This window comes from Anopheles gambiae, chromosome 2 (genome assembly GCF_943734735.2).
Source record: "Anopheles gambiae chromosome 2, idAnoGambNW_F1_1, whole genome shotgun sequence".
Lineage (NCBI taxonomy): Eukaryota > Metazoa > Arthropoda > Insecta > Diptera > Culicidae > Anopheles > Anopheles gambiae.
The window spans coordinates 46,682,207-46,709,368 of NC_064601.1; the positions used below are offsets into that span (position 1 = coordinate 46,682,207).

The 27,162-nt window shown below is 44.4% G+C and overlaps 2 protein-coding genes across 75 annotated transcripts in view; one reads left to right on the top strand and one right to left on the bottom strand.

Moving 5' to 3' along the window:
- Positions 1 to 9,093, top strand: part of LOC1278819 (casein kinase I) — an 81,215-nt gene extending 72,122 nt beyond the window's left edge. For all 33 annotated transcript variants that reach the window (XM_061648658.1, XM_061648656.1, XM_061648657.1 and 30 more), the window contains one exon: positions 1,046 to 9,093. In XM_061648658.1, the coding sequence (XP_061504642.1) occupies positions 1,046 to 1,097 (52 nt within the window). In that variant the 3' untranslated portion in view covers positions 1,098 to 9,093. The remainder of the gene's footprint in view (positions 1 to 1,045) is intronic.
- A 2,538-nt stretch (positions 9,094 to 11,631) lies between these two features.
- LOC1278822 (unconventional myosin-IXa) overlaps positions 11,632 to 27,162 on the bottom strand; it is a 61,115-nt gene continuing 45,584 nt past the window's right edge. For 31 of the 42 annotated variants that reach the window (XM_061651849.1, XM_061651824.1, XM_061651825.1 and 28 more), the window contains 6 exons: positions 26,201 to 26,689; positions 25,475 to 25,664; positions 25,320 to 25,403; positions 18,776 to 22,196; positions 18,579 to 18,667; positions 11,632 to 18,494 (listed from right to left, as the gene is read on the bottom strand). In XM_061651849.1, the coding sequence (XP_061507833.1) occupies positions 16,164 to 18,494; positions 18,579 to 18,667; positions 18,776 to 22,196; positions 25,320 to 25,403; positions 25,475 to 25,664; positions 26,201 to 26,689 (6,604 nt within the window). In that variant the 3' untranslated portion in view covers positions 11,632 to 16,163. The remainder of the gene's footprint in view (positions 18,495 to 18,578; positions 18,668 to 18,775; positions 22,197 to 25,319; positions 25,404 to 25,474; positions 25,665 to 26,200; positions 26,690 to 27,162) is intronic. The other 11 variants (XM_061651854.1, XM_061651855.1, XM_061651857.1 and 8 more) reach the window with 2 other exon arrangements.

Consider the following 27,162-nt stretch of genomic DNA (forward strand, 5'->3'; position numbering starts at 1 on the left):
AATTTAATCATTTTTTTCGCCCGATGTTCGGCAAAGAACGGTCTAGCGTAATAAGAAGCTTCAGTTCTGGGGACTAGGAATGCCCGCAAAACACACATGGATGGGGTGGCGGTAGCGAAGCTCCTTTCGATGATGAAGAAGGTTGACTCTTCTCCCTGTTATGTATGGAAAATTAGCTACTGGCAGCCTGTTTGAATTAGCTGGCTGCCTACCACCGAAAGCCGCTCATACACTCAACGGGAGTGCTTTTGGGTTGAACGTCTGACAGCAGGACTCCAACTTTCCTCGTTTCTTCCCATTCATTGTTCGCGGGAAGCTTGTTTGGGAAACATAATACCTACCAGAAAAGATATCACACATATCAGCATGCTTGAGCGAAGAAGCGTCCGGAGTCGTCTCACCCGGAGGCATCACGCACGTGTCGTCTTCGTCCGTTGGTGTATTGCGTTGTGTGGCTCATGTTGTGCTATTACAGCTTCTTTCTCTGCTGAGCTTTTTTCCTTGATTAGCATACCGTTTGGGGGGTTTTAGGGGGGACAACTCGAACACTGCTGCTCTGTGTGGACGGCGGTAGATGAGCCTAGATGAGATGAGATTGTACGCCCAGGATAAGGGAATGTGATTTAGAAGATTCATCTCACGAAAACGAATTCAAATACTCATCCTACACTCCACATCGGGGGTACATGGTAGATGGTACAAGGCCGAGAACTAGTGCACAGTCGCACGCAACGTCTTCTGTAGCGTTTATTTGTGGAACATGGGAACTGATTTTCTGCTCGATGCTTTCATTTCAACCAAACATTGTTGACGGTTAGCGTCTTTGTGCATGTAAATAAAGAAGATACGTTTGTGTATCCTTTAGAGTGGGGGTGAAGTTATTTTTGCCTCATTTGAAGGGTGTTGATTATCACTAACCCATAATAGATAGAGAAAGCTTTCGGCATATTGAATCAATTTGAACCGTGCTTACTTTCGCACAACGATGATTGAATGATTACTGATGCATCTACCACTGTCTTTCTTTCCGTCCCAATATTTTCAGATGTTGCTGTTTCTTTAAACGAAAGAAGAAGAAATCGTCCCGCCAGAAATGACTAGAAGCAGTGCAATGTAGCCCGGAGCGCGAAGCTGTCAAGCTGCTACGCGCCACCTCCCACTCCAACTCGCGGGACAGCGTCCTAAACCCGAGCCAGGATTACATCCAGGCCTCGTCGCAGCATACGATCCGCTACCCATCGACCTCCGTGCTGGCCTCGACACCAACGCCATCACTTCCATTGTAATGTATTTGCGTTCCAGAACACACACACACACACCCACACACTCACACACAAACACACAAGTCGGCCTGTTTTTTTTGTTTCTGTTCAGTTTCGTTCTTACGTTTGTTTTGGATTAGTTCCTTTTGTTCTTTTCTTCTCTCTCTCTCTCCCTTAGTCTCTTCAAATCTTTCATTGAGGTTAACTGCTACTTTTAAAACATTCACTTCCCTTGTTTTGTTTGCGTTGTGTTTCTTCTAAACCGTTTTTATATGATCTTACATCGCATTAGCATCTGCAACTTATCTAGTTTGGTTGTACCGCCACTCGTACGGGCTCGCGAAGAAAGCACTTCGCGATACGATCAAAACAAACTTCAGCGTCCATTTCCCTTGAACGCCTTGCATTTAAACACAAGGATAATGATTGTTTTATAAGTTTACCGAGACATCCACATTTGCTTGAGCGGCAACTTCTGCGCTAGAGGAACAGCCTCCAATTATACACAGCCAAGTCCTGTTTCCTTGCGGAAGATGACTTCTTCCCCACTTCCAATTGCATACACGAGGAGAGCACTGTTGTTTACGTTCTGCGCACATGTCGTGTCCTTCCGTTTAACACAATTCAGTTTACAAATTATTCTCATGCGCTGTCTCAAAACTCCGCTGTCTGTATTGGTGTGTAATAATTAACGTTGAATTAATTTTCTTACCATTTACTACCGAATCAACTACACGCGCGCGCTCCACGCTCCCCAACCGCGACATCCAACCACGTGTGCCATCCACGCGTATCTTCACCGACATCTGACTATAACTGTGCTATCTATTTCTTCTACTACCAATGCTACTACTACTACTACTACTACAACCACCTACTTCCTTCCACTATTCTTCAATCACGCAATTGACTGTAACTCACCACCTCTACCGTCTGTGACACTACCAAAACTGCGCGTACGAGAAATATCTTCTGCCTGTCGTCGTGGCTCTCCGTCCGCCGTACTCTGCGCCCGGCCTTTGATTCCTGTGACTTTTTTTTCTACACATAATTGGTCATGATTTCTAAAATTATGAACGCACCAAAATTCCTCCGAACGGGGCTGTAACTAACCTGTGTTCTCCCTGCTTATAACCGCGCCGTTGCCAACTACCGAACCAAACCATATAATACCGCAGTGATCTCGATGATGACATTGATCTAGACGTTAATGATCTTACTGTCGTGTTATCCTTCCTACGTATACTCTGGGAATGAATGAAAAGGCACATTTGATGCATATGATCGATGAAGTATGAAAAGAAAGCAAGCCTCTCTTGTTAACGTAATATCATCCACTTTACTCCCATTAAATGGCTTTGGCTCTTTACGCGCTATCCATGATGGCTCTAACACGATCTAGCGATTAATGAAAGTAAGCTATGATTACTCACTCAAGTATGGTTTAGGAAGGACAAAACAAACGCAAGTGAAACGCGCACTAGACAAAAGCTAGGCCTGAGAAAGAGGGCATTTTTTATTAGGGAAACTCGAGAAAAACCGCCCAAGAGTTCAGCAGGTAAAGGAATCTCTAGGGACACTAGGACAATGTACGGAACTATGGCTATAGAATATAGGGAACAGTTGCTAAATTTCGCTGCAAATCGAAGTGTTGATTTCTTTTTCTCCCAAACGGTCGCAAACAAACAAACAGTGCAGTGATAGGATATAATTGAAATACTCGCCGGAATAGACTTCAAACGTCTCTCCCATCGCATGCGGACAAGTAGTCCGCTTAATTTTTGGTTTATGGTTTGCAGAAGAATCGCTAAATGAGGTGCACCAATCGATTTCCTTAGTAGCTCGATTTCAGTTCATGATATTATTTTTGTTGAATAATTAATAAAAGAAAGCTAAAACGGGAATCATTCAGCTACTAGTCAGTAGATGGCGCTTCTAATAGATTCTGTGGTTTTGAACAATTTCGTTGTTGCGTTTTCTAATTTTATCTAACGTTGATTGTTTTTATTATTTTTATAGCTTTTTGTCGCCTTTTTGGCATCAATTGAATGGACGAAGTAGACAAGATTCGCAATTCGAAGCGCTGCGGGAGAAAGAGAAAAGTACCACTGAGATAATGCTGATGAATTTATTTGCAAATTACCCTTATTCTACCGTTGCATATACCGCGGCGTATGGGAGTGACTTAAAAACAAACCAAAAATAACCTTTTCTATCAAATCTAGCAACATTTTAAAGTAAGCAGATAGTCAGTTTAAAACAATAACGATCGCCCAATGTTTAGTGTTGGTAGTCGGCGTAAAACATTTCTAGTGTGAGAATCAGTTTTGAACCACGTTTTTAGAACCAGTCACAAGAAAGCACCACTTCTAGCATAATAGTGCGCGTCGGTAAAGGCGTATAGCGTATAAGGCACTTTATAGGGAAGGTTTCGAATGAACCTCAAAAATATAACCACGGAAAGCGAGCTTTTACGCAGCTGAAACTAAACAATTCGCGATAAAAATATAGCTCTACGCTTTCACGCATATAAAGAGCCAAAGCTCACACGGTACAAGATGGTACAAGAGAATACGCTCATCGAAAGAGGATACAGTAATCAAGCGATAGCACCGACCGTAATGTCATTCTTGATCGAACACCAAAGCCAATCATTGAGTTAATGAAATGATACTCCGAGTCCCACTTCCGTGTGGACGGCAAAACTGCGGTTAAACCATTTATGCCCCTTACTGCCCCAACAAAACATGCCGGTGGGAATGTCCTTTCCCATACGATGTAGATGAATCCAACACTCCAATATCCACGCCGTTGAACTGTTTTCTGTTTGGCATCTCGAGCACAACCACGAGTAGTAGTAGTAGAGTTTCGTTCTCTCGTTTTGCGCAAAATGGCACTCCATTTAATAATAACCCTTGGCTTCAGCACTGTAATGGTTCGATGGAATGCAGCACAGGTTAGTTGTGCACTGTTGATTGTTACGTCTGCAGCGAGAACATCTGTTGGCTTTTTGATTGTTTCTGTCTTTGAATCATGATTTTGTCCTTACGTTGTTTTGCCCAACTTTCCATAAAGTGCTCCATACAGTGATTTATACTCTAAAGGAATGAATGTATAGTTTTCTTTTTGCTGGTTTTGATAACAAGTTGATTTCAATGCTCTCATGTCCTGTCCACCTTCTTTTCATTTCCTTTTACCGTTATTTGCCTTTTGTATGATGTGAGACGAACAATTTTGAGACGCGCATACAGACAGCCGATGATGTTTCGTTAGTGGTTTGGATAGTGACACACCTGAGAGAATGCTTCAACAAGCACGCGCTTTTTTCTCATACAAATATCACCATTAAAAAAATAGAGTACTTAACCGACCCACCGTTACACGCTACTTACTCTGCTACATCACCGTTGCATCGTATTTGCACATATACACCCTGCCCCACATACTGCATCTTTTGACTTTTGACTTCCTCCACACCAAAACCACACAAAAACAGTTTCAAACGTACCTTTTCCCACGCTCTCTCTATCTCTTCCTCGTTGCTCCATCTCCTGTTAACTAATCCTTCTACTGTTGTTGCTTCTTTTCTCAAACACCGCTCGGATGTCGCATTTGAAATACTCTCACCTCAGGAGAGACGTACACGTACTTGAGTAACTTTTAAATGAATAACAAAAAAGAGAAAAAAAAACAAAAACAGATTATTTGTATCATGTTGTTTAAAAAGTTAATACACCGTTTTGGTTTTGTTTCCGTTTTCCCGTTAACTTTGGTTTCATCCACGGAGGACTGTGCGGAATAAAAAAATAATAAAAAAAAAATAAAAAAAGGAAAAAAACAAAGTGATTAATTCACAGAAAAGTAACAGAAAAAGAAGTAACAGAAAGGTACACAACATACACATGCTGTCGATTACATCCTGCCATATGTGAACGCGAGAACCGGAACAGGAAAACATACAAACAAAACTCAAAAACAGAAGAAAAAAATACAAAAATAAATAGGAACAAACAAGAAAACTAAATAATTGTATAGAAGGAAGCTACAAAACACAACACTCTGGTAAAAATCCTTTTTTTTTAATGGAGATTTTGTTATTAGATTCAAAGTGCTTTTTGGCTTGAAAGGCAACAAGGTGACCTATATAAAGGTTTTTCTGTAAATACGATTTAGCCGTTCGCTTAACAGCTTTCTTCGACTGTTTTCATCAAAACATGCACCATTGTATATGTGCTAAATAAAGATGAATTATGCTTTTTTGGTTGCTATCAATCTTCGCTAATTTGATAAACCGTGGCTGCTGAGCCTTGTGAGTGATAGCGCAAAGCTTGTTGGTTTACCATTTCTGTTGGTTTTTTCTCTCCCAATTGAATGCGCTCTATTTCGTGCTCTAAAATCTAATTGTGATACAGAATAGTTTCCGCTCCTCTCTTTGTATAGTGCGAGCGCACGTGCGAGTGTGTCTGAGTGTACATTTTAAAAATGCATTGAGCTAACTAAACGGATCTCCAACGTCCTTTTTTCCCCCGTACACACATACAAACTATGCCATTGCGAATGCTTGCGCTAATAAAGGCCAACGTAGTAGAGAAAATAGAAAAAACCTTCGCGGAACAGGCAGAACGGAACGTAGCAAAAGACGCAAGAAAGAGTGTAACATAATTAGATGAGCAACAACAACTCAAAGCAAACAACAACCACAACTATGAGACAGAGTATGTGTGTGTGTGTTTGTATGAATTATCTTATCTACATCTACAAGCAACCAAGCTGTGAAGCAGCGAACGACAAAGGGTAGAAACCGAGTGCAAAATTCATATTTTCTCACGTGTTGTATGTGTATGTTACCGTCGCCTCCCAAGCAGGGGTGAGTTACCCGCGCAAGCAGCAGATAAGCAAGTCAGATATCGTATTGTAGGGTAGTAGTCGACTTCCTTGAGTGTTGAAGGCTCTAGTGAATGACAGGATTGTTGATGTTTTGCCCCCCATTTCTTGCGCGCTTTGCAAGCTGTGTTTCACAAAGAAACCAAAAACATGTGTGCAAGTAAAGAGATACATGAATGGGAAGCTATAATTACAAGCACAGTGAAAGAACAAAATCGTATATTGAAGAAATAGGATTGGAATGTCGTGAAAGCGCGTTACAAATGATCGGTGAAGTAAAACAGATACCGAACGAAGCGTGTAAGCATAACACAAAAGCGAATCGAATAAGACACGCATAGCAGCTACATACAAACTACTACAACAACAAAAAGAAACAGAACAAAAACACTAAATTTGAACCACAACCGCTCCAGAACAGATGATAAATGTGTGTATGTGAGTGTGCGTGTGTGTGTGTGTGTGTGTGTGTGGGTCTGTGTTTGCAAAACAGTAGCACAACTTGCTGTTGCTTGTTGTGTGTGTACCACCACACAAAGTTTTGTTTTATAAAAAGAAAATAATATGCCAGTTTTTTGTCAAAGTAGCATAGCATATAAAAGCAAGCATCAAACCGGAGGACTAAACTGCTGCCCTCAAGCATGTCAACAGAACACGAAAACGAAAGAGAGAAAGCAAAATGATGGTGGCCGTAAGCATGAAAGGGATGTCTAATAAATGCGCCTGCTACCGCCACTAGGATTGAATGGTCACAAAAAGAGAAAACCGACATACAGGCAGACACAAAGAAAGAGAGAGAGAGAAAGGTTATGTGAATGGCAAAGCCTACTGCTACTATCTATCCACTACCTTACCTGCTACTCCGTGGTGTTGTGGCAAACGGTGGGTAGTAGCAGCTGAAGCATGGGTCCTCCTGCACTCACTCCCATAGAAGCGGGCAGCAACCGTCAAAAGAAGGACTACACCCACACACCACACAGTCGTGTCCAGTACGGAGTGTTGTGGATCAAACTAATTATAGATAGCAGAGAAACAACAGTAGAGGTGTAGCAGCAATGGCGGCAGGATGTATGTGTATGTGTGCGACAGATAGGAAGGGAGGGAACGCGCTAAACACACTTAGTATACACTCGGTATACCTACAATTGGCTAAGTGAAGCCGACAAAACAAATCCACAGAGGGTTAGCGAGAGCAGCGATAGACAGAGAGAGGGCAGAGAAAGAGCTACACTAAAACATGGGAAGGGAATAGCTCTGGGGGAAATAGTTGAACATGAAAGATAGGGATAGGAAATAGAAAGAGAAAAGAAACATGTGCGAGAGCGCTAACTAGTATGAGTGAACGTGCGTGTGTATAACGCTTATGCGAGATAACATAGTGCGAACAGGCGAACAAGAGAGCGAAAAAGAAAACAAGTAAGAAAAACAGAACCTACCTATTCGATAAGATTATTTAAGTGAAAGCAAAAACACATAAGAAAAGAAGTGAAACAAACATAAAAGATTTAAAGCTATGAAAGAAATAACAAAAAAAACACACACAAACAAGTAAGCAAACAAACAAACAACACAAACAAAATTTAATTAAACTGTGCGAAAGTAAAAGAAGTATAACAAACAGCAGCAGCAAACGAGCAAGCCAAAACCACAAGAGTCAAAAGAGAGTAAAACAAAGCAAATGATGGCGCTTGCGCTTGCGTGTGGAGGGAGGTGGATTGTGCTGTAGTTATTATTATGTGTGTTTGTGTGTGTGGTAATAAGTAATCCTTTGCAAAAGGAAGAAAACGCGTAGAAGAGACAACACAAACAAAACCGGAGCAGAGAAAAAAGGATATAAGTGAATTATGGAAGGAGTGTAAGGCAAGGCAAAGAAGAGAACTATGATCAGCTGCGTTAAGCTGATCAATTGTGACACTGTGCGTGTATGCGTGCGTACCAGTGTGTGTGTGTGTGTGTGCGCGTGTGTGTGTTGGTATGAGGACGTTTGAGTGTATATAATACAGAAATCAAGGCAGAGAGAGTATGCATTAGCTTGTGATTTTGCGCGTGTGTCCGAAGGAAATGAAAATATAAATATTTAAATGTACGTGTGTGTATGTGTGTGTTTGTATAGATAAAACGTCGCTCCCTTAACGCTCCCAGCCCCTATTTACACACACGTACACAGTACCAGACCAGAGAGAAATGGAACAGATGGTAAAGGTTACTACAAAAAAGCGATACACGTGACGGCAGATAGTGTGGTGTACTCTGTATAAAGGAAACGAGATAGAAAGAAAACGGAAACTAGAACACGCGGAAGTGTAAGCATACACGGATACTTTCCTCATCCCTTCACATTATACTGATTTAGTGCTAAAGGAAAGCTAAAACATGGCAATGTTGTATATTTAGTAAAGTTATTGCACACTTGTGAGAAAAAGGGATATATGTGAAGAGATATAGATAGAATGCAAGAGAGAGAGAGAGAGAGAGAGAGAGAGAGAGAGAGAGAGAGAGAGAGAGAGAGAGAGAGAGAGAGAGGAAAAAGATAGTAGAGTGAAGGATGGCGGTAGATTAAACGAAATGGAGAGCGAAGCAACACATAATTAAAGCTCACCTAACTGTACGCGTATTATACACGGAGCAATTCAGCGAACAAACGTTATACAATACGATACACACGTACCTACACAGCCATGCATACGCACACACACACACATACGTGTGCGCATGCTATACTGACATGTGCGTACACCATACACACATATGCCGAATGCGAAGAGAACATGTTAAACAGAGAGAACTGGGCGAATAAAGCGAGAGAACACGTATGTTACAGATGCAGACACAAAAAAAAACAGTAACAAAAGAAATAAGAGAAAAATGCGAGAAAAAAAACAAACAACAACCGACTGTAGTAGCTAAATGAAAATAAAAATCTGCAAACATCTTAATTAAAACTAAATATTGATGCTGTTTCATTTATTTTTTATACTTTAATTATTATCTGTTTCATAATGAGAAAGTTGAGAAACCCTGTCCTAAATTCCCAAAAACCTTAAACCCTGTGCTGGAATCCAACTCTTCCTATACTTTAGAAAAAAAAAATATGAAAAATAAATAATAAAATATATATGAAAATAAACATAAGAAATAAATATCTCTCTTTAATCAATTTTATTTGAGAAACTAAAACTGTGTTCAAATTGGAAAATAAAAATCCGCGAACTCTGTCGTTGAATTGCAAACCCTGTCCTTAAATCCCGATAGGTTCGTCGCTTGCTGTCGCATTGAAGTCTCTTTCGCTCTCTCTCTCTCTCTCTCTCTCTCTCTCTCTCTCGCTTGCTCGTATGCGTTCTGCGTGTACCAGGAGCGCCGTGCAAGATTGAACGTAAGCTACCTCCTGCATGTCATGCATTCCTGTTACATTTTGTGATTTTTGTTCCGTTTTGCAAATCCCGATCAAGCAAGCGAGCGAGGATGACTACTACCTCTTCGTGCTCATGGGCTCCTGTTACTTTCACACCGTTGCTACACGACAGCAGGCGTTCGCGTTTTCGAAAACTTGCATGCAACATTTACAGGGTTTCCACGATTTATTGGTTGGTTCCCATCAATTTTTGGTGGGTTCCCATATTTTTTTGCGTTTCCCAGAATTTTTGGTCCAATTGTATTGATGTACAATCGGAAAATACCCATAAACTATGGGAACGAACCAAAAATCTATGGGATACGACCAAAAATCGTGGGATCGCACCAAAAAATCACAGGAACTGACCAATAAATCGTGGAAACCCTGCATCGACGAAGAAACAACCTCCTTTTTTCTAATATGGAGTTTTCTCCTTTTCTCTATCAAAGGAGAATCCTTTTCTCTATCAAAGTGATTGTCGCACTTTCGTATTGCAGAAGCGGGGGTTTTAAAGTTTGTGATATTTTAATAAAAAAGAACAACAACTAAACAGTGGAAAATAGCTGTTTAAACAAATTACATAAAATACACAACACGTTGCAGATGTTTTGTTAGCTTTTATTTATTAATTTCATCCTTGGTTTTTCGATATTTCCCATAAACAACAACGGTTCTTAAACAATAAACAACTAGAATCATGATGATGATATAATGTGGCGACGATGTGTCGGACTAATGGAAGAAGTAAAAGAAAATCGCCCATTCTCACAACTCCTCACACTCTGCGTCGTGTTTTGTTTTTTGTTTCTGTTCTGTTTTATTTTGCTCGCTCGTTTCAATACCACCCTGAGTGGCATTTTTATATAAGTATGTGTGTGTGTGTGTATATATATATGTGTGTTTTTTTCAGTGTATATATATATATAATATTAAATAGGTTTTATCTTTTCCTTCTTTGCCGCGTGTGTGTGCGTTTGTTGTTGGCTGGTATTCGCACGAAGTTTCATGCGATCGTTTCGATCTCTTTACTTCTCTACAATTTGTCTGTAGTTGCATTATCTCTATACTCGTGCTCTTTCAATGTTGTATCTGTTGCTTTTTGTTTTTTTGTTTTGTTTCTGTTCGATAAATAATCTGTAACTTCTTTCTTTACACCATTGTTTAAATGTTCCATTTGGCTATAAGTTTCGCAAACATTTGTTTTAAGTTTGTTGGTTTTCTTTATGTTCAACATTGATATAAATATTTTTCTCTTTCACCTGCCCTTTCTATTGGTTTAATTTCTTTCTTTCTATTCATTTCGCTCGCCCGACACTACATTACATCACCCTTTTACCGTTATACACCTCACATTGTATCGTTTTTGGGTTTTTGTTTGCTTCTTTTCATATCCAGATTTATACACCGTGCATTCTTGCTCTTGCTTTAATCCAATTTAAATTTCCTGTTTATCAGCTTCTGCGGTTTTGATTCTTGTTGTGACACTTGCCGTGGAAAAAATACATTTTATATAGCGTTTATTTGTATATGTTAAAAAGAGAGTTGAAAATTTGGGACAAAAATAAAAAAAAAATGAAAAAAAAATATCGGTTTTGTCACGTTCTCTCCTTCCTGCGACCTCCGAGAGAGACAGAAACTTATCGCTGGAGTTATTACACACTAACACTATTATCATTCTGTTGTTCTGATTGCCCTAACGGTTTGTTCTATTTCTTCTACATAAATTACAAAGTTTATCCATTGTTGTTTGCCGTTTCACTTTCTTTGTTTGTTTTGTGTGCTTAAGTCGTCAGTTTTTTTTATGTTCGTTAACCACTTTGATTGTGTTGTTACTTTTGTTTCTCATCATCTCCCTAAGCATATGTTTACCTTTCTGCCACTTTTTGTTTGCTTGTGTTGTTTCCAGATTTTTGCATATGTGTTTTTGTGTTATTTGTGTTTTTTTCTCCTTGTTTCGCTGTTATGTATATGACACAGTACTATTTGTTTCATCTTTCTCCCATTTGTTTGTTGTATGTTTCGTTCCCTGCAATAACGTTGCTGATCACACAATGCGACACGGCACATGTTTGACCTTCTGTTTGTTTCCTGTTTCTTTTTTTACTACTTTGTATTAAACTTAACTCATGCTTTTCTTTCTGCTTATATGCCCGCTAGTCTATACACCGTTACTCAAACACGGTGTGTGTGGTTTGTCTATGTCCCAAACGATTGCCGGAGTGTCGGTTTTTGTTCCAACAAACGGTGCCCTAAAAAACAGGCCACGTAAAACAGATGTGTGTGGATGGGTGGCAAAACCATACATTTGTATGTAATTATTAACTTCAACATTCCATTTCAACCTTGGGTGAAGCAAAACCAGTCTTTTTAAAACTATTTTCAACCATAACATAATAACAACCTAACAACACCAGGGTGTTATAGACTACCGTATCTTTTAATCTTTCCCTATTAACTTTGCTTTACCATTCCTTACGCTTTGACTACTGCTGCATTGCTTCGGATTAACGCCTTCTTCCTTCTGTCGGTGGCACGGAGAATTAAAACCACCTTTTACTAACAACCGGTCGAGAGGTAATGGAAATGTTGGCCTCGCTACTAACGCTACACTCCGCCCCTCCCCTTCTACAATTAACGGTGGCCTCAAATGTTAACGAAAATCGGTGTTTTGTTGGTTGGTTTGTTGGTTTGTTTGTTCTAATCAACCTGCCCTCGAATGCCAATGAACCTAAAACCCTTACATATATAACCAAAAGCTGTACTGTTGTTTAAATCAACATGATTTCATTGGCTATTTATTTTTGCTAGACTATTACCTTCCTTTCTACCTTTTTATTGTTTTGATTCGTTAAATTGTTGTCCTGCCTTTCGTTTCATAAATTAAACGCGTAAAGTCATTTTGCTTTGATTGTACACAACTGATTGATGTTTGTTTGATGTTTGATTTGACTTTCTGTTCTTTCTTCCATTGCTCTCTACTCTTATCCTGTTTAAAACATTCCGTTTGCTTGTGTTTGTCATTAATCTAACTATTTCCTATCTTGTTGTTTTTGCTCTTGTGATCTTTTTTTCTTCTTCTTCTAACAGTAATAACTTAAAACTAAACCCAAGCATCTGATTAAGCGCAATACTTTTACATAAATCAAGCAATAAGCAGCGATCAAATGTTGTCCAATTTAACCACATATATCTCAATTGCGAACATTCCGGATGAGTGTGGTGGGTGAACGTACGTTCCTGTTCCTCCCGCTGTGTGCTCTGTAGTCTCACCTGTTTTACGTTTTATTTTACGTGTGTATGTACGTGTGGTGGTGGTAATGTTGCATGTTTGACTTTGTTTTACTACCATCTGTTTCTTCACAAACGGTTTCTGCATACTTTGCCTACTTTTTTTTTGTTCTATTTCTTTTACTACTTCCTCTCTCTCTCTCTTACTTTGTTCCATACTTCCATGCTGGCCTTGGGGTTTAGATACAAATAGGTGTAATATTTTCTATGAGATATACAAGTTCCTTATACATATGTGTAGCTTAATTACAAAATTGTTTGTTTTTGTTTTACATTTGTTAGACATTTGGAACCATTTAGTTTTAGGATCTTCACAATACAGCCTTTTCTTATGTTTTCTTCTTCATTATAACATTCACCTTCTCTACCTTCCCCTTCCTGTTTCTTTATTTTTCTCCGCTATGTTTGGTCTGCTGTCTGCAGCTAACCTTGCCAAGGGGGTATAGGTTACTAGCAAAATCGTTTCACGGTGGTATGTTTAGCTTCCGTTTTCAGCTCACTGTCTTCGTTCTCCCTCCTTCTTCCTGCCTCTCATCCTCTCTTTCTCATTTTTGCAGTGATGTGTTTGTGTTATCGGTGTCCTTCGAGTTCGGTGTACTTGTTGCATTATATGTTTTTTTTCCCGAGCGCAATTTCGCTGTTCTTCTATTCTGGATCAATGGGGAGTTCGTGGATTTTGATGTCTAGCAGCAACAGCAGTAGCAGCAGTAGCTACACCATGAAAACGGTGGAAAACGGCGGGAAGGTGATGAAAAACATATTATCCGCAGCATAGTTAGAAAATAGCTGTAAATTGTTCAGTTTTTTTTTCTTCTGAAGATTCTGCGAAAATAATAAAAGAAAAGTATGATAAACAAAAAATAAATATTACAAATAGTAAAAAATTAAAGACAAAAAAAATATTTAAAAAAAGCTTCGTAATTACTAAATTATACTTGCCCCGAATGAAAAATTGTTTGAACTGAAAATACAAAAAAAAAAAATCAATGCTTCAATGAGTGCAAATTTAAAAAAAAATCTACAGAAAAGAAGCATCAACACAATGAAAACAACACAATAGCACAGACAAAGATAAAGAAACAACGATTAAGTTCTCAAAGTAAACAAATAATAAAAAGGATAAAGATACAGAAGCAAAGCGAAAAAAAAACGAAAAAAAAAACAGAATAATTTGTTTAATTTCTTCTTATTTCGGTTCTAGTGCGGGCCCACCCTTTTCTTGCCCGCTATCGAATTCCTCCGATCCGACAGACAGTTCGTTCGGAAACCGTTCACACATTCAACGCGTTCCTCTATACATATTTTCATGAGACGAGTCATACAGAATTTTCGTGGATTTTCTCGCAAAAGTTGCAAATAAGAGTGTGTAGTATGTGTGTGGTGATTCCTTTCCGTTCCTTAGTCTAACCAGTTATTTTCTTTTCTCCACCGCTACGACTACAATAAAGGCCACACAAACGCACACCACTAATAGGTGCACTAAATGAACGTGAACAGATTTCACCGATTACAGCGTATGTTATTGTGCGTGCGCCATCTTTCATCGCTCAGCCCGCCTGCCAATCCCAGGCCGTTTCTTCTTTTAACTAGATGATTTTTCAGTTGTTTCACGTAGATGAAATAGAAAACAAGGAAAAATAATATATCATTATAAACGTAGGGCAATCATCGTATTCACTCTCTCCAAAAGGGCGTTACTATCCTTAGCGTTATCATTATTACTACTATTCACAGATTCCATTGTTTCTTCTATCTCTTTTCGACCCCCCCAAAAGCAGGAGTCGGGGTTTGTGGAAGCGCTGGGGAAAAAAGCGGGACGAGAAGTTGCAGAGAGGAGTGCTGGGAAGGGAGACGAGGAAAAGGGTGAGAGTTAAAGAGTGGAGATGGGGGCAGTTTTGCGGGACTACTGCACTCGCAACTACGACCCACGCTCCCCCTCTTTGGGCCATCTCTGCGCCTCTGTGCATGTGCTGCTAACACATGTAACGCGTGTGTACTTGCTAAACAAAATATTCGTTTTAAATGTACATATTTATAGTGATAAGTTGTAAAATTTTTTCTGGTGACTCGAAAGCCAAACCAAAATGAATGCACACATTCGTTAGACGACCGGCAGGAGGACCGATACACACCGTGTATCAAAAGGCTGTAACGGGAGGATAAGTTAAAGCAATTCACGTGTAGTGTGTGGAAACATTCTACTGTTGTATCAGTGGCCGAAAATGACTTCAACACACACACACGCACACACACACACACTCACAGACAGTCACACAAAGTTGCAAATGAGGATCTGCATGTTTTGTGTATGAGTGTTGTTGTTTGTTAAACATTCTAGTATTTCTATAGTTTCCTAGCACATTCTCCCCTAAACAATTTGACTTATTGCATTTGCTTTGTTGCTTCGTTACCAACTCAACCTTCAGCGTTTTCCCTGTTGTGTGGGTGTGTGTGTGTGTATTTAGTCATGATGAAAATTGAATTAGTTTCCATAATACAATTTTCTGCTTCTCGCTGTCAAGTTCCGGGTCCGTTGATTTTACGAATTTTGCCAAACATCCTCTACCAAAAAAGCTTGCCACACAAAAACGAAGCAAAACAAAAACTAATTGCGAGAATATATGCTCTTCTTCTTGTTATTCTACTTCACGTTATAATCCTAACGTTCTTTTCGCCGTTCGTAGAAAGTGGAGTTTGTTGTTGTGGCTGATGAACAGGATTAAATAAATGCGCAACACGCATTAGGAGTATTCAAATGTTTATCATATCCACATTCATTCACACCGTTTGTCAGTTTCGTTTCGCGTACTGCTGCTGCTGCTGCTGCTGCTGCTGCTACTACTACTTCTGTTGCTATAACTACTGCTGCTAATATAATCGATTGGTATAAATTAATTAATATATAACACAAATAACGCACAGTCGCGCTTCTGTTGCACGGTTCGTTCGCAAGTGCACCACGCATCGCTTGTTTCATCGCTGACTGACTGTGATTGCGCGCGCGAGTCACCCTCCAAAAACGCACACCAACACACTTAGTGCTGGAGCGTACTGGTTGCTATATGCTTTTTTTCGCTTTTCCGTCGCAAAGGGAGATTAATGCATCGTAACTTAAGCTGGTAGAGTTGTGTGTGTTTGTGACTCCGTGTTCACCGCTGTCGTCCTGCTGTGCTGCTGTATGACACCACGTTTTCGATCGTATCGATCGATTCGCCTCCTATCGGGCGACCCAGGTGCAGGATGATGCTGCAAGTCGAGGACCACTGCGCTGCTGTTCGTTCCTGCTGCGCCACCGTTCCCCACCACCAGTGTAAGCGGCGCCTCCGTTGTGCATTTCAAACCATGATCGGTTCATCGTCACCGGCAGGCGGGCCTGGTCCACCGGCAGCACTGTTCGAACCGCCGGAAGGACCAGCACCCCCGCCAGACCGTTTGTTAGTGCCGGCGGACATCCGGCGAGACACCAGTTTGGTGGTGGTGGTGGTGGAGGAATTGCCACCGCTCGATGACAGGCCGTCCTTGCCCATCCCATTATTGTCTTTCGCGTGCAGGTTCGCGGAGTTGATGGAAGAACTGGAGGCGGACGTGGACGTAGCACCGGAGCCGGACCCGGACGGGGAGGCAGCGATGGTGGCACCGGGCGTGATCGGTAGCGCTGACGACGCCTGTATCAGTATCCGGTGGTTGGTCGATGCGTGCGTCGAACCGGACCCCGAGCCCGACACGGTCGAGCCATGGTGGCTCACCTCGTAACCACCGGAGACGCTCCGGCTGATGGGCTTTTGTCGCTGCAGGTCGCTACCGCTGCCGGTACTGCCGGAGCTGCCACCGACGCCGCTGCTGCTGCTGTTGCTCGTCGTACTGCCGCCCAGGCTGTGGGACGTCGTCGCGAGCGTTATCATCGAGTGGCTCAGATTGATGTCGCTGGCACGCTTGCCAGCAGCACCACTGTTGGTGGCCGTCGATGCTATCGAACCACCGCTACCCGGTCCGCCGCCGCCCGTACCGCTGCCAGCTGCGCTCGCGCCTCCCGCGGAGGCACCACCGGTACTACCGTTGGCGCCGTTTCCATTCTGCTGCTGCGACTTCATCATCGATGGGGCTGATGCCGACGACGACGGGGTGGAGGACGCCGTGACCGATGTTGCGGCCGTCGGGGACTGCGGCGAGGAGACAGAGGTGGAACCGCTGCCCCGGAGGAAGGCTTCCCGCTCGAGCAGCGTTTGGTGGGAGAGAGACTTCGTCTTCACGCCGGGTGCCGAACTCGCACCGGACGAAGGACCCATCTTGTGGAAGTACTCCATCCCGGCGGCGGAGGCACCACCACCACCACCACCACCTGCACCGCCCGCTCCACTCTGATCACGTAACGAATAACTCACAGCCATCGGGACGTCATTATTAAGACTAACATTACTACTACCTCCGTGATCCGAGGGTGCCTGGTAGCGAATCGAGATGCCACTGTCACTAATCATGTTGCTACTTCCTCCTCCTCCTCCTCCTCCACCGCCGCCACCACCACCACCGCTGCTCACGTCCAGGTCTTTCTCCTTGCTGTTGCTTAGATCGTCCAGGCTGCCGCCCTCGCCGTCCAGATCGGTCGAGAGCAGATCGTCGTCCGAGCTGGCGCGCGCCAAGCTCGGCAGCGTTGACGTTAGCAGGGCCTTCTCCTTCCGGATCTCCTGTATGTGGCCCTCCAGCAGCATCTCCTCCGTTTCGGTTTCGAGCAGCCCGCCCACCGCTATGCCACTGCCGCCGCGCGCATTCGCCATCTCCTCCTGCGTAAACACCTTGCTGCTGCGCAGCGTGCTGAGCCGGGCCGTCGCCGTGTGCGCCGCCGTGTCGAGCGTGTCGATGTCCGCCAGCGTGCTCTTCACGTTCAGCATCTTCTGCGTGATGAGCGTTTCCATGCACTTCGTCTGGCGTCCGATGTCGTTCAGGCTGTCCTGCGCCGGCACGTACCGGTTCGTGCGCAGCACGCACGGCGCAAACACGATCGCCAGCGAGCTGGCCGACATGCGGTTGTACTGTTCCAGCTTCGCCACCAGCGCCAGGTGAAAGATTAACCGCTCGAACAGACAGTGATGGGCGGGCGGTATTTTCTTCACCAGCGACAGCAGCGTCTGGACGCGATCGCTACCGTCGGACAGATCGGCGGCACGCAGAAAATCGTCATACCGATCGAACGTCAGCAGCGGTTCGGGCATCTCGCGCAGGAACGACTTCAGCACGTTCGTCAGCACGTGCACGTTGTACGACTCGAAGTCCATCTCGCCGCCGCCGCCATCGGCGCTCGTCACTGCCCGGTCCATCTTCGCCTTCAGGTCCTTGATCTTCGAGCTGACGCCGCTCTTCCGGTAGATGCCCTCCGAGTACAGACCGTGCATTTCGATCATCATGATCAGCTTGTTGATCTGGGCCGGTATCTTCACCCCGTCGCTGCTGTTGCCACAGAGGGCCGTCAGCGGCACACCGAACAGCTTCGTCGGTATGCCACCACCGTACAGCGGTTGACCGTCCGGGCCGCAGCCGCCGGCCACCACGGCCGAACCACTGCCACCGGCGCCCAGCAGCGAGTTCGGGTCCGCGTTGGCGATCTTGTTGCAGGATGCCGACTTTTGGTAGCACTTTTTGTGGCAGGTAAGTTTGCAATTTTGGCACACCTGCGGCATAAGAAGGAGAAAGAAAAGAGGATCGCGTTAGCAAAACAGAAAAAGTCCAGCCGATGGCTTTCCTTGGCCACTTACCAGTCCTCGCTCAATTGGCCACAGGAGAAACTGTTGGCAAATTTCACATGCCGTCGCAATGTTGAGTATCGTTAACTGGAATGTATGTCCTGTAAGGGGGTGTTGTGTTGATGTAAAAAAGGGTCCAATTAGTTTTTCCGTCATCTTCTCTTACGCAAAACTAGCTCCGACGAGCGTCAGCCGGGAGCTGAACTTACCGTTGAACGTGGTATGATCGTCGTGTTTCCGCTTCTTATCCTTTTTTCGCTTCGTTTTCGGTTTTTCCGTTTCGCGCGAGTTCATAAACTCGTTCATAAACCCGCGGAACGCGTTTACGCCCATCGTCAGCGGAAAGTCGTTCTTGCGGCCGGACGTCGTCTCGATCACCTGCTCGAAGTTGGCGATCAGATCCCGGTACTTGATGTTCAGCACGTCCGAGTTCTGCCGATGCGCCACACTGTACTGGGCGACCAGGTTGTCCTTGAACTCGCGCAACGCCTGCTTGAACACCCGGTCCACCTCCGACGGTTTCTCGCAGTCGCTCTCCATCTTGCAGATCTTCTGCGTGATGAAGTCCTGCATTAGCTGCAGCTCTTTGGCATCGCTGATAATCTTGTCGGTCGAGTCGGTGTATTCGCGCGTGGACGAAATCTTCTGACCGCTGGCGCTGCCGCCCCCGATCGGGTGATGCTTATCGTGCTTGCTCGACGACCCGCCGAGCCCGCCGCTGCCGCCACCGGCACCGCCCGTGCGAATGCGCTTCGAGCGCTTGGCCACCGCACACTGCAGCGATTTGATGCCCCCGTTCTGAATGCACTTGGTGTGCACCAGCACCTTGCAGTCGAGACACCGGTAGCCTTCGTTCACGAACGAATCAATCTCCTGGCAGCAGGCGCACCGTTCCGCCTTGTTGATACGCTGCACCTTCCGGAACTGGTGGCCGGCGATGTTGATGCGCGTGCTCGACTGGTACATGTCGTTGCCCCGGTTCACCTCCAGCAGCGGGATTTTGTTGGTCGGGTCCGAGTTGCGGCGCTTGAGCGTATCGCCGGCGACACCGGTACTGCTCGTGTTGCCACTACCGCCGCTCGCACTCGTGCCGACGGGACCGCGCCGTGTCAGCCCCGTGCCGGGATGGTAGCTGACGGAGGAACCCGAACTACCGACCAGCTGCTCCTCACTGAGATTCGTCGACTTGATGCGCCTGCCGCTAGCGTTGCCGGCGCCTTGATTGATCGCTGATTTGTTGCCAGCCGACAGCACCATATCGCTGCTGTCCGCTTTGGCGAGCGTCGCTCGATCCAGCGGATACTTCGACTGGCCGAGGCCAGCGTTCGTTACCGCGCTGTCCTCCGATTTGGCCGTGCCTAGCAGTGCGGCCGCCTTACCCTTCGGTGTCGTGGTCGTCGTGGTGTAATAGTTTTGTGCGAAATCGTCCGGATAGGCTGCCGATACGCGCTGGCTGCTGGCGGAGGCCGAGGCTCCCGTCGCGTACGAACTGTTGCTGCCGGCGGCGCCGTAAGGAGTCGAGGTGACCATTTTGGCACCCGTGCTGACGGGCTGCGCATTATTGTTGTACACCGACTGCTGGTGATGGTGATGGTGCTGGTGGTAGTTGGAGGTCGGCGGGAACTGCAGATTCTGATAGTTTCCGATGTGACCTGCCGAGCCGACCAACGGCAGCGACTGAGGCGAGTGGGACATTGGGGAGCCTGTTTGACTCTGCTGGTGGTGCGAAGCGACGGAAGAGGAAGATGGCGATAGCGGCTGCTGTTGATGTTGATGCTGCTGCTGCTGCTGCTGCTGCTGCTGCTGCTGTTGCTGCTGATGTTGTTGCTGCAACTGTTGTTGTTGCTGATGCATATGATAGTTGGAGTTAATTTCGTCTCCCGGCGTGCGCGTGCCCAGGTGATGGCTCAGCGGCAACGAGTCCCGCCGCATACTGCTCGCTAGCGACGGTGGTACTTGCGTTTGGGTAAGCGTTCCGCTGCTAATGCTGTTTCGATTGAGATTCCTGGCGGCCGGGGACGACGAAAGGGAACCGGTACCACCGGATCCTGCCGGCGCCCCGACACTATCTAGTCCGGTATTTACAAACACGATTTCAACATTACTATTACTATAACTATTATTGCTGTGGTTCTGATTTCGAATCATGCCACTGCCGCCGTACGACGCTGTATCACCGTAGCGAAACCGCTGAATCCCTGGCCGACCCATGGTCGATCCCCCGCTGCCCGTGCCGCTGCCTGCCACCGACGACGGGCCCGAATCGACGCGTCGCACCGGCAGCTTCACCGTGCTGCTCACACCGCCGCCCCGCTCGTACCGATACTTGGCCAGCTCCGTATCGTCGAACGTGCTCTTGCTCGCCCGCTCGATGTCGTACATCCGGAGCGGCCGGTCCAGCACGTCCTCTTGGCGCTGCAGCGGCGCTTTCTGGTACGCGCCGCTTACACTGCTGCCGACACTGGAAGCGTTCCCTCCACCGCCGCCTCCTGCCGACGGCGAAGAGGAAGCAGTGGCACCTCCTCCTCCTCCTCCGGATATGACCAGACTTTTGATGTACTTTTCATTCCTATCTAATAGTGCGCTATTTACCGTCGGTGACGTTGTGACAGGGGCAGCCGTCTTAACGGGATGCATCAGGGCCGATCGGTTATTCGCCATGTACTGCGGATCGTCCACCAAACCAAGATCCTCGTAACCCTCCTCATCGTCCTCCTCATCTTCCTCCTCCTCGCCGCATGTCGCAGTGATCGTCGCCTGTCGGCTGCCCGTGGTCTCTTCCTCCTCCTCTTCCTCCTCGTCCTCGTCATCGTCGATAAAGTCCGCGGACATGCTGTCGTCAGCGAACAGTGCCCGATTTTTGTTCACTATATCAATGGCCGTCTCGAAGCTGCGTCCCACTGCCGGGATCGGCTTCTTCCGATGCTCGATCGCATGCACAATCTCGGGATACGTAGACCCTCCTCCTCCTGCTCCTCCTCCACCTCCACCGTACGATCCGCCAGCAGCTGTCGTTCCGATCGGTCGCTCTACGGGCAGGCTTTGAGTGGAGCGTAGCTTGGCCCGCTCTCGCTGCAACTTTTTGCTCAACAGCTCCTTGAAGCGCGATCGTGCCTGATTGCCACGGATGCGCGCCTGAATGATCAGCACGCCCGTCTTTAGCTTGCTGTACCACTTGCGTACCGTGTAGCCACGCCAGGTCGCCTGGATCACCGTAGCCGCGTGGTTGCGTATTTTGCGCGTAAACTTCTCCTGCTTCTCGCGCAGATAGTCGCGCCAGTAGGACTGGATAGTGCAGGCCGCGTTCCGGTACTGGCAGTACTTTTTCCGCTGCAAAATCGCCCGGAACCAGCGCTGAATGCAGATAATGCTGTCGATGATCTTTGTGTGCAGCGAGATGTCCAGCCGCATCTTCTGCGACTCGCGCATGTAGATCTTGGTCAGCCCGAGCTGGTAGTGCTGCTTGTTCAGATCCATCGTACTCATGAAGTCCCGCACATCTTTCTGGGAGCTGACCAAGCCCTTCGGTAGCAGGATGCGGTACAGCTGAATGAACTCTTCGTACGTCAGACGTACATTGTAACCAGCCCGACGAATGCGGACCGTCTCCAGCATGCCCGTGTAGCGAAGCTGTATTATTCAAAGAAAAGGAAATCATTAACAATATTAAGTATAGGATCGATACATAACACAACGTAAAGTAACAACAGGTTGCGCTCAACGGAAGCATTTTATCGCTGTGCATTGTCAAATTGCAATAAAACAACATTCCTTGCGGATGATCTTATCTTGGTAGTATGCATAATATAACAACAAAAATCATAAAAATGACGAAGAACTCCAACTTCAAGTCGGTCTATGTGTGTTTTGCCATTGCTGCCTTCTTACAGTTTGTTTTACCCACCTGTGACGGAACATAAATATATTGATGTTACGGAAATAGTCAAAAGCAAATCCATAAAAAAAAACAAGATAAGATAAAAACGTAACAACACCCATCGTGCAAACAGAAGCAAAAAACTTTACAGGAATGTTCAAATTTGGTACCAAATTCACATCACACATTCCGCAAAACCAAACCTAGGAACATAAATATAAAAGAATGCGGACGACAAGTCATAAACGGCAGAAATAAAACTCCGCAACATGTCAGAACTGGTGACACAATGCATTAGAACAAAAAAAGTACTAGAAGATGAAACTTCCATATGAATAATTTAGATTTAGATTTATTACAAATAAAATAAAGCTTCAATACACTGCTACGAGCGGTATAATCTCGCTGGAATTAGCAATAAAGCTGTTGAATCCATTTTCTCATTTCGGTTTACCTCAACTTCGTTCACATATCCCAAAAAACTACTTTATGGCATCCTGAGGATAGGAACACGGAAGGAAAGGACACATAAAAAAAGCATCAGTCGGTCCGAATCCCACTTTTAAACACTGACAGAGAGTTGCATCTTGTCATTGATAAGATCGTTCTTAATACGATCATTCCTGAGTAGGAGCTACAGGTGCCACACTGTTTGCATCTTATTCTTCTTGCAAATACATCACACAATGAAAGTGACGGTTGGAAGCATTTTGTTTCTTCTTCATGACCGGAAACCCAACACCGAAAAGGCCAGCACAGGACTCGCAATATACCCTTTCTGCCCTTCGTGTCTGGTCGGCTAATGGGATTTATGGTATGAAAGCCTCCGTCGTAATGAAAGTTTCGTGTTGTTTCCGGTTTTCTGCTTACGGCACGCTGTTTCGGGTCAAAACCATGTCTACCCGTCTGGACAACCGGGCGTCACTTGATGTCTAACTGCAAAAGGGATGTATTTACGTGTACAAAACACCGTGCTGCACTTACCACCGCAACCGTTATGGTCATTTTTAGGCGCAGTACTAGTCCGGTCGTCATCAGAAGTGCAGACAGAAGGCAGTGTATGCAGAAAAGTAGCACTAAAAACACTAGTCTAACACCGATATCCGGATAAAGTCGTATCAATTCGGTTGTCATCGTTCACCATTACTCGAACGTGAACGATATAGGGACGAGAAAGTGTAAAGAGATCACATTTACGGGAAGAATTTTCCCAAACATTCGCATCGTGTCTGTAGCACTATTTTTATCACAACTGTTTTAAAATAACAATAATCTATGTCGCATAAAATTGATTCACTAACTAGCTTTTGAAGGAAAAGCGATTCACTCCCACTTTTTTAACATTGATCTTTTTAAGAACGTTCTCACTTCAGTTTCGCATAACACGTTCTTACCCATCGAAGGTAGAATGCAGACTGTGAGGTACATGATCGTATGATCGAAACCAGTTACGAAGGTATATGGTTGAAAGCAGGTAACATTCCACAACGAGCAGCCTGAAAGACCGGCACGGTTGACTCACCAAAATTGCCATCACACTGCTCCCATCTCCCAATGTTGTATGTGTGCTGTACAGTTACATTGATGTGTCCATTAGCCTGCACTCCTCAAAGGAGTTTGCATGTTTGAGCAGGGATAAACAGCTTTATAGGTAGAAGGAGCATCGTTATCTCCATTTCATGCATTTATGTTTACCATTTAAGTGGTTGCGATGCAGCTACTCGATTGAACCAAGATTCAAAGATAAGATTCGTAGTAAAACCTCCTTTAAGACTCTTTTGAGAGAGAAAGGAATATAGAACATATGTACACATACCATTTCATACAAAACATATACGGTAAAGTATGTTTAACATTAACTAAACTTGGTTGAGCAAAAAGCGCACAAAGCTTTATTGGATTTATTCTACCATATCCCGATTGGAAAAGGCGTGAAGGTACGCAACATGAAAGAGTATACGATTCCAATTAATACCACTTGAAGATCCCGTAAATAAATGCTCATTGTTCGTTGTCATTGATTATTGCTTGCGATATACTTTGAAATCGCTTGGTTCCGTTCCGCAAATTCTACTGGAATAACTAAACATGTAGACACTGTTTAATACGAAAAAGTGGATAAAATATATGCTCTAGATATTTGATCTACGCGTTATCCACAATGCATTTTATAAGGATGGATTTATTTTACAACATTCGAAAAACTGTCACCGAAGAAATAGTTAACTAAAGACCGACAAAGATTGCTTTTATGTGACAACATGACCGAAACTTAGCGACTTTGAATTCCATTAATTGAACAATCTAAATATTTAATCGGTTTTTTAAGGCACTGGAACGTTTTTTAAACATATATCTTATCAATTTTTTTTTCTTCAACAGTATTGCTTTGACATCCAGGATTCAATGTCACCCATCCATATTGCCAAAATTATGTCTCCTTAATGCTACGCATATGGTTTGGTTTGTTGGCAAATATGCAAATTCATCGCACATTACCTTCCCGTACCCATAATGCTGTATGCTTTCCCAACGTGCACCAAGCTAAGTTTGAAGGATAATCGCCATATGCTGTGTAACCGACGTGGGATAAAGCGTGAGAAAAAACAAATTGTCTTTGTGTGTACTTTTGTTAGGCGACTTAACTGTTCCTCTGTTAACTATACACATACACTGTACATCCTTCCTGTTGAAGGTTGTGGGACTGGCTGAGAAATATTATGGGATTTAATTCTATACATATGCAACATCCGCACGGTCGCACGTAAGTGTAATAAATTTTACTTTACAGTTCGAACAACCTGTTATCACCCATTGATTGAACAGTTGAAGGACCACATCAAGACACCCCCGATGGTTCACATTCTCTTACATACCTGTCGCGTAACGGTGGCATCGTCAAACTGGTTCGGTATTTTATTCGGATTCGATTTGATACATCGAATGAAGAATGGGTTTGCCTAAAAAAATGTACCCAATGGTTAGGAGCCGTTGGTTCATTGTTGCCTTCGTAGATCGCCATGTAACTTACCTGATTTAAGGTTTCCATCAACGCGATCAGAGAGTTCTGGAACTGGGCGGTCACAGTAAGTGGCTGTTTACGTGTTTTGATAGCAGAGGTTTGATTCGACAGATTCTGGCCAGCTGAAAGCGTTTTTACCGACTGAAGATTCTTTAGTCCCTTTTTCGGTCGCTCCCGTGGACGAAAGGATTTGTTTTTCCTGGTAATGTGTAACAGTGGGCGAAGATAACAAACCATTAGTATGCTGACATTATAAGATGATATTGCAGTGGGCAGAACAATTTTAGTGAAAGCATTGTTAACTGAAGAAAGAAAACACTCGCTCCGGAATAGTATTGGAGCGATAGCTATGTTGGTTGGAATTTTTAATCTATCAATTTTGAATTCATCAGATAAAAAACACACATTATTGTACACACAAGTTCATAAAACTACGAGTAAAAATCCAATTAAAAGCAATTTAGCTCGAGGGCACGGTACAAGCAAGCTTGGACTGAAGCAACAAAATAAAGTAATATTGTATGGACATGTAACACTTTTCAAAAGCAGAACGAAAGGAAAGGAATTTAAATGTAAAAAAAGAATGACCAATGAGAACGGTTTCTTCAAAGTGTGATGCTATTCATAGAGGTTGATCGCTGTAAAGGTAGATCGAAATTTGAATGCACAACGGATCGGATAAGAAAGGAAATGAGCGAATGAGTGCGCGCGCCGAGGCGTCTGTTAAGCTCTTACATTACGATTTGAGATGCCCGGGCCATTACATCCTGGCCGGAACGTTCGAAACGATTACGCGCCGCTGCCGATCCCAGTCCGTATCCTTTGCCACTGCCAGTACCAGTTACTCCTCCGCTGTTCGGAGCACCGCTCGCGGAAGAATTTGCATTGGCCGATGATTTGCCACCTCCACCACTGCCATAGATGGACGATGACGAAGCGGCCGTCGATTGCAGGTGTTTTGAGTGGTACTGGGGCGTTTGATCTTGCTGTTGATTGCACTCGTAGTTCAGTTTGCCGTCGGGGAAATTTTTGTTGTTGAACGCAAAACTCGACCAAGACCGGCGAGGTGTTCCACCGGTTGCGCCCGGTGAAGCAGCACCGGCCGCACCATATCCAGCATTTCCAAGGGACTGCCGGTGGTAGGCGAGATTGCTGTTGGGCGAGCAGGCCTGATTGTTACTATGGCCCGATGTAATATCGCTCATGGCGTTACTGATGCGTTTGCTGCTTCCGGCAATTCGTATCCAGTTGAACCGATGCGACGTGTGATATGCAGAGTGTGTGGTTTTGTTTCGTTCGCACGCAGGTAGATTGATGAGATGATGAGGTTGATGAGAGGAGGCACACACGATAACGATAGACCAGGACGCATACGCACACATATACAAGTACACACAGTGACGGGCACAGAGAGAAAGACATTCACACACAATGTTGGTCATGGTTGATAGGATGAAAATAAATCAAGAAAGGAAAAATAAACGTAAACAAATGAAATTCGCTCACAAAATTGTACAAAAGAAGTACAGACGAAAGATTGTTACAAAATGTTCTAAATGATACGGTGCTGCTTAATGTTAGTCGCGGCTGTCAAAGCGTTTTAAGAAGCGTTTACGTTCGTTGAGTATACGAGTGAAATATTAATTTACTTAGTAGTGACAGCACTATGTTTTATGGAAATGATACAAAACACAAAC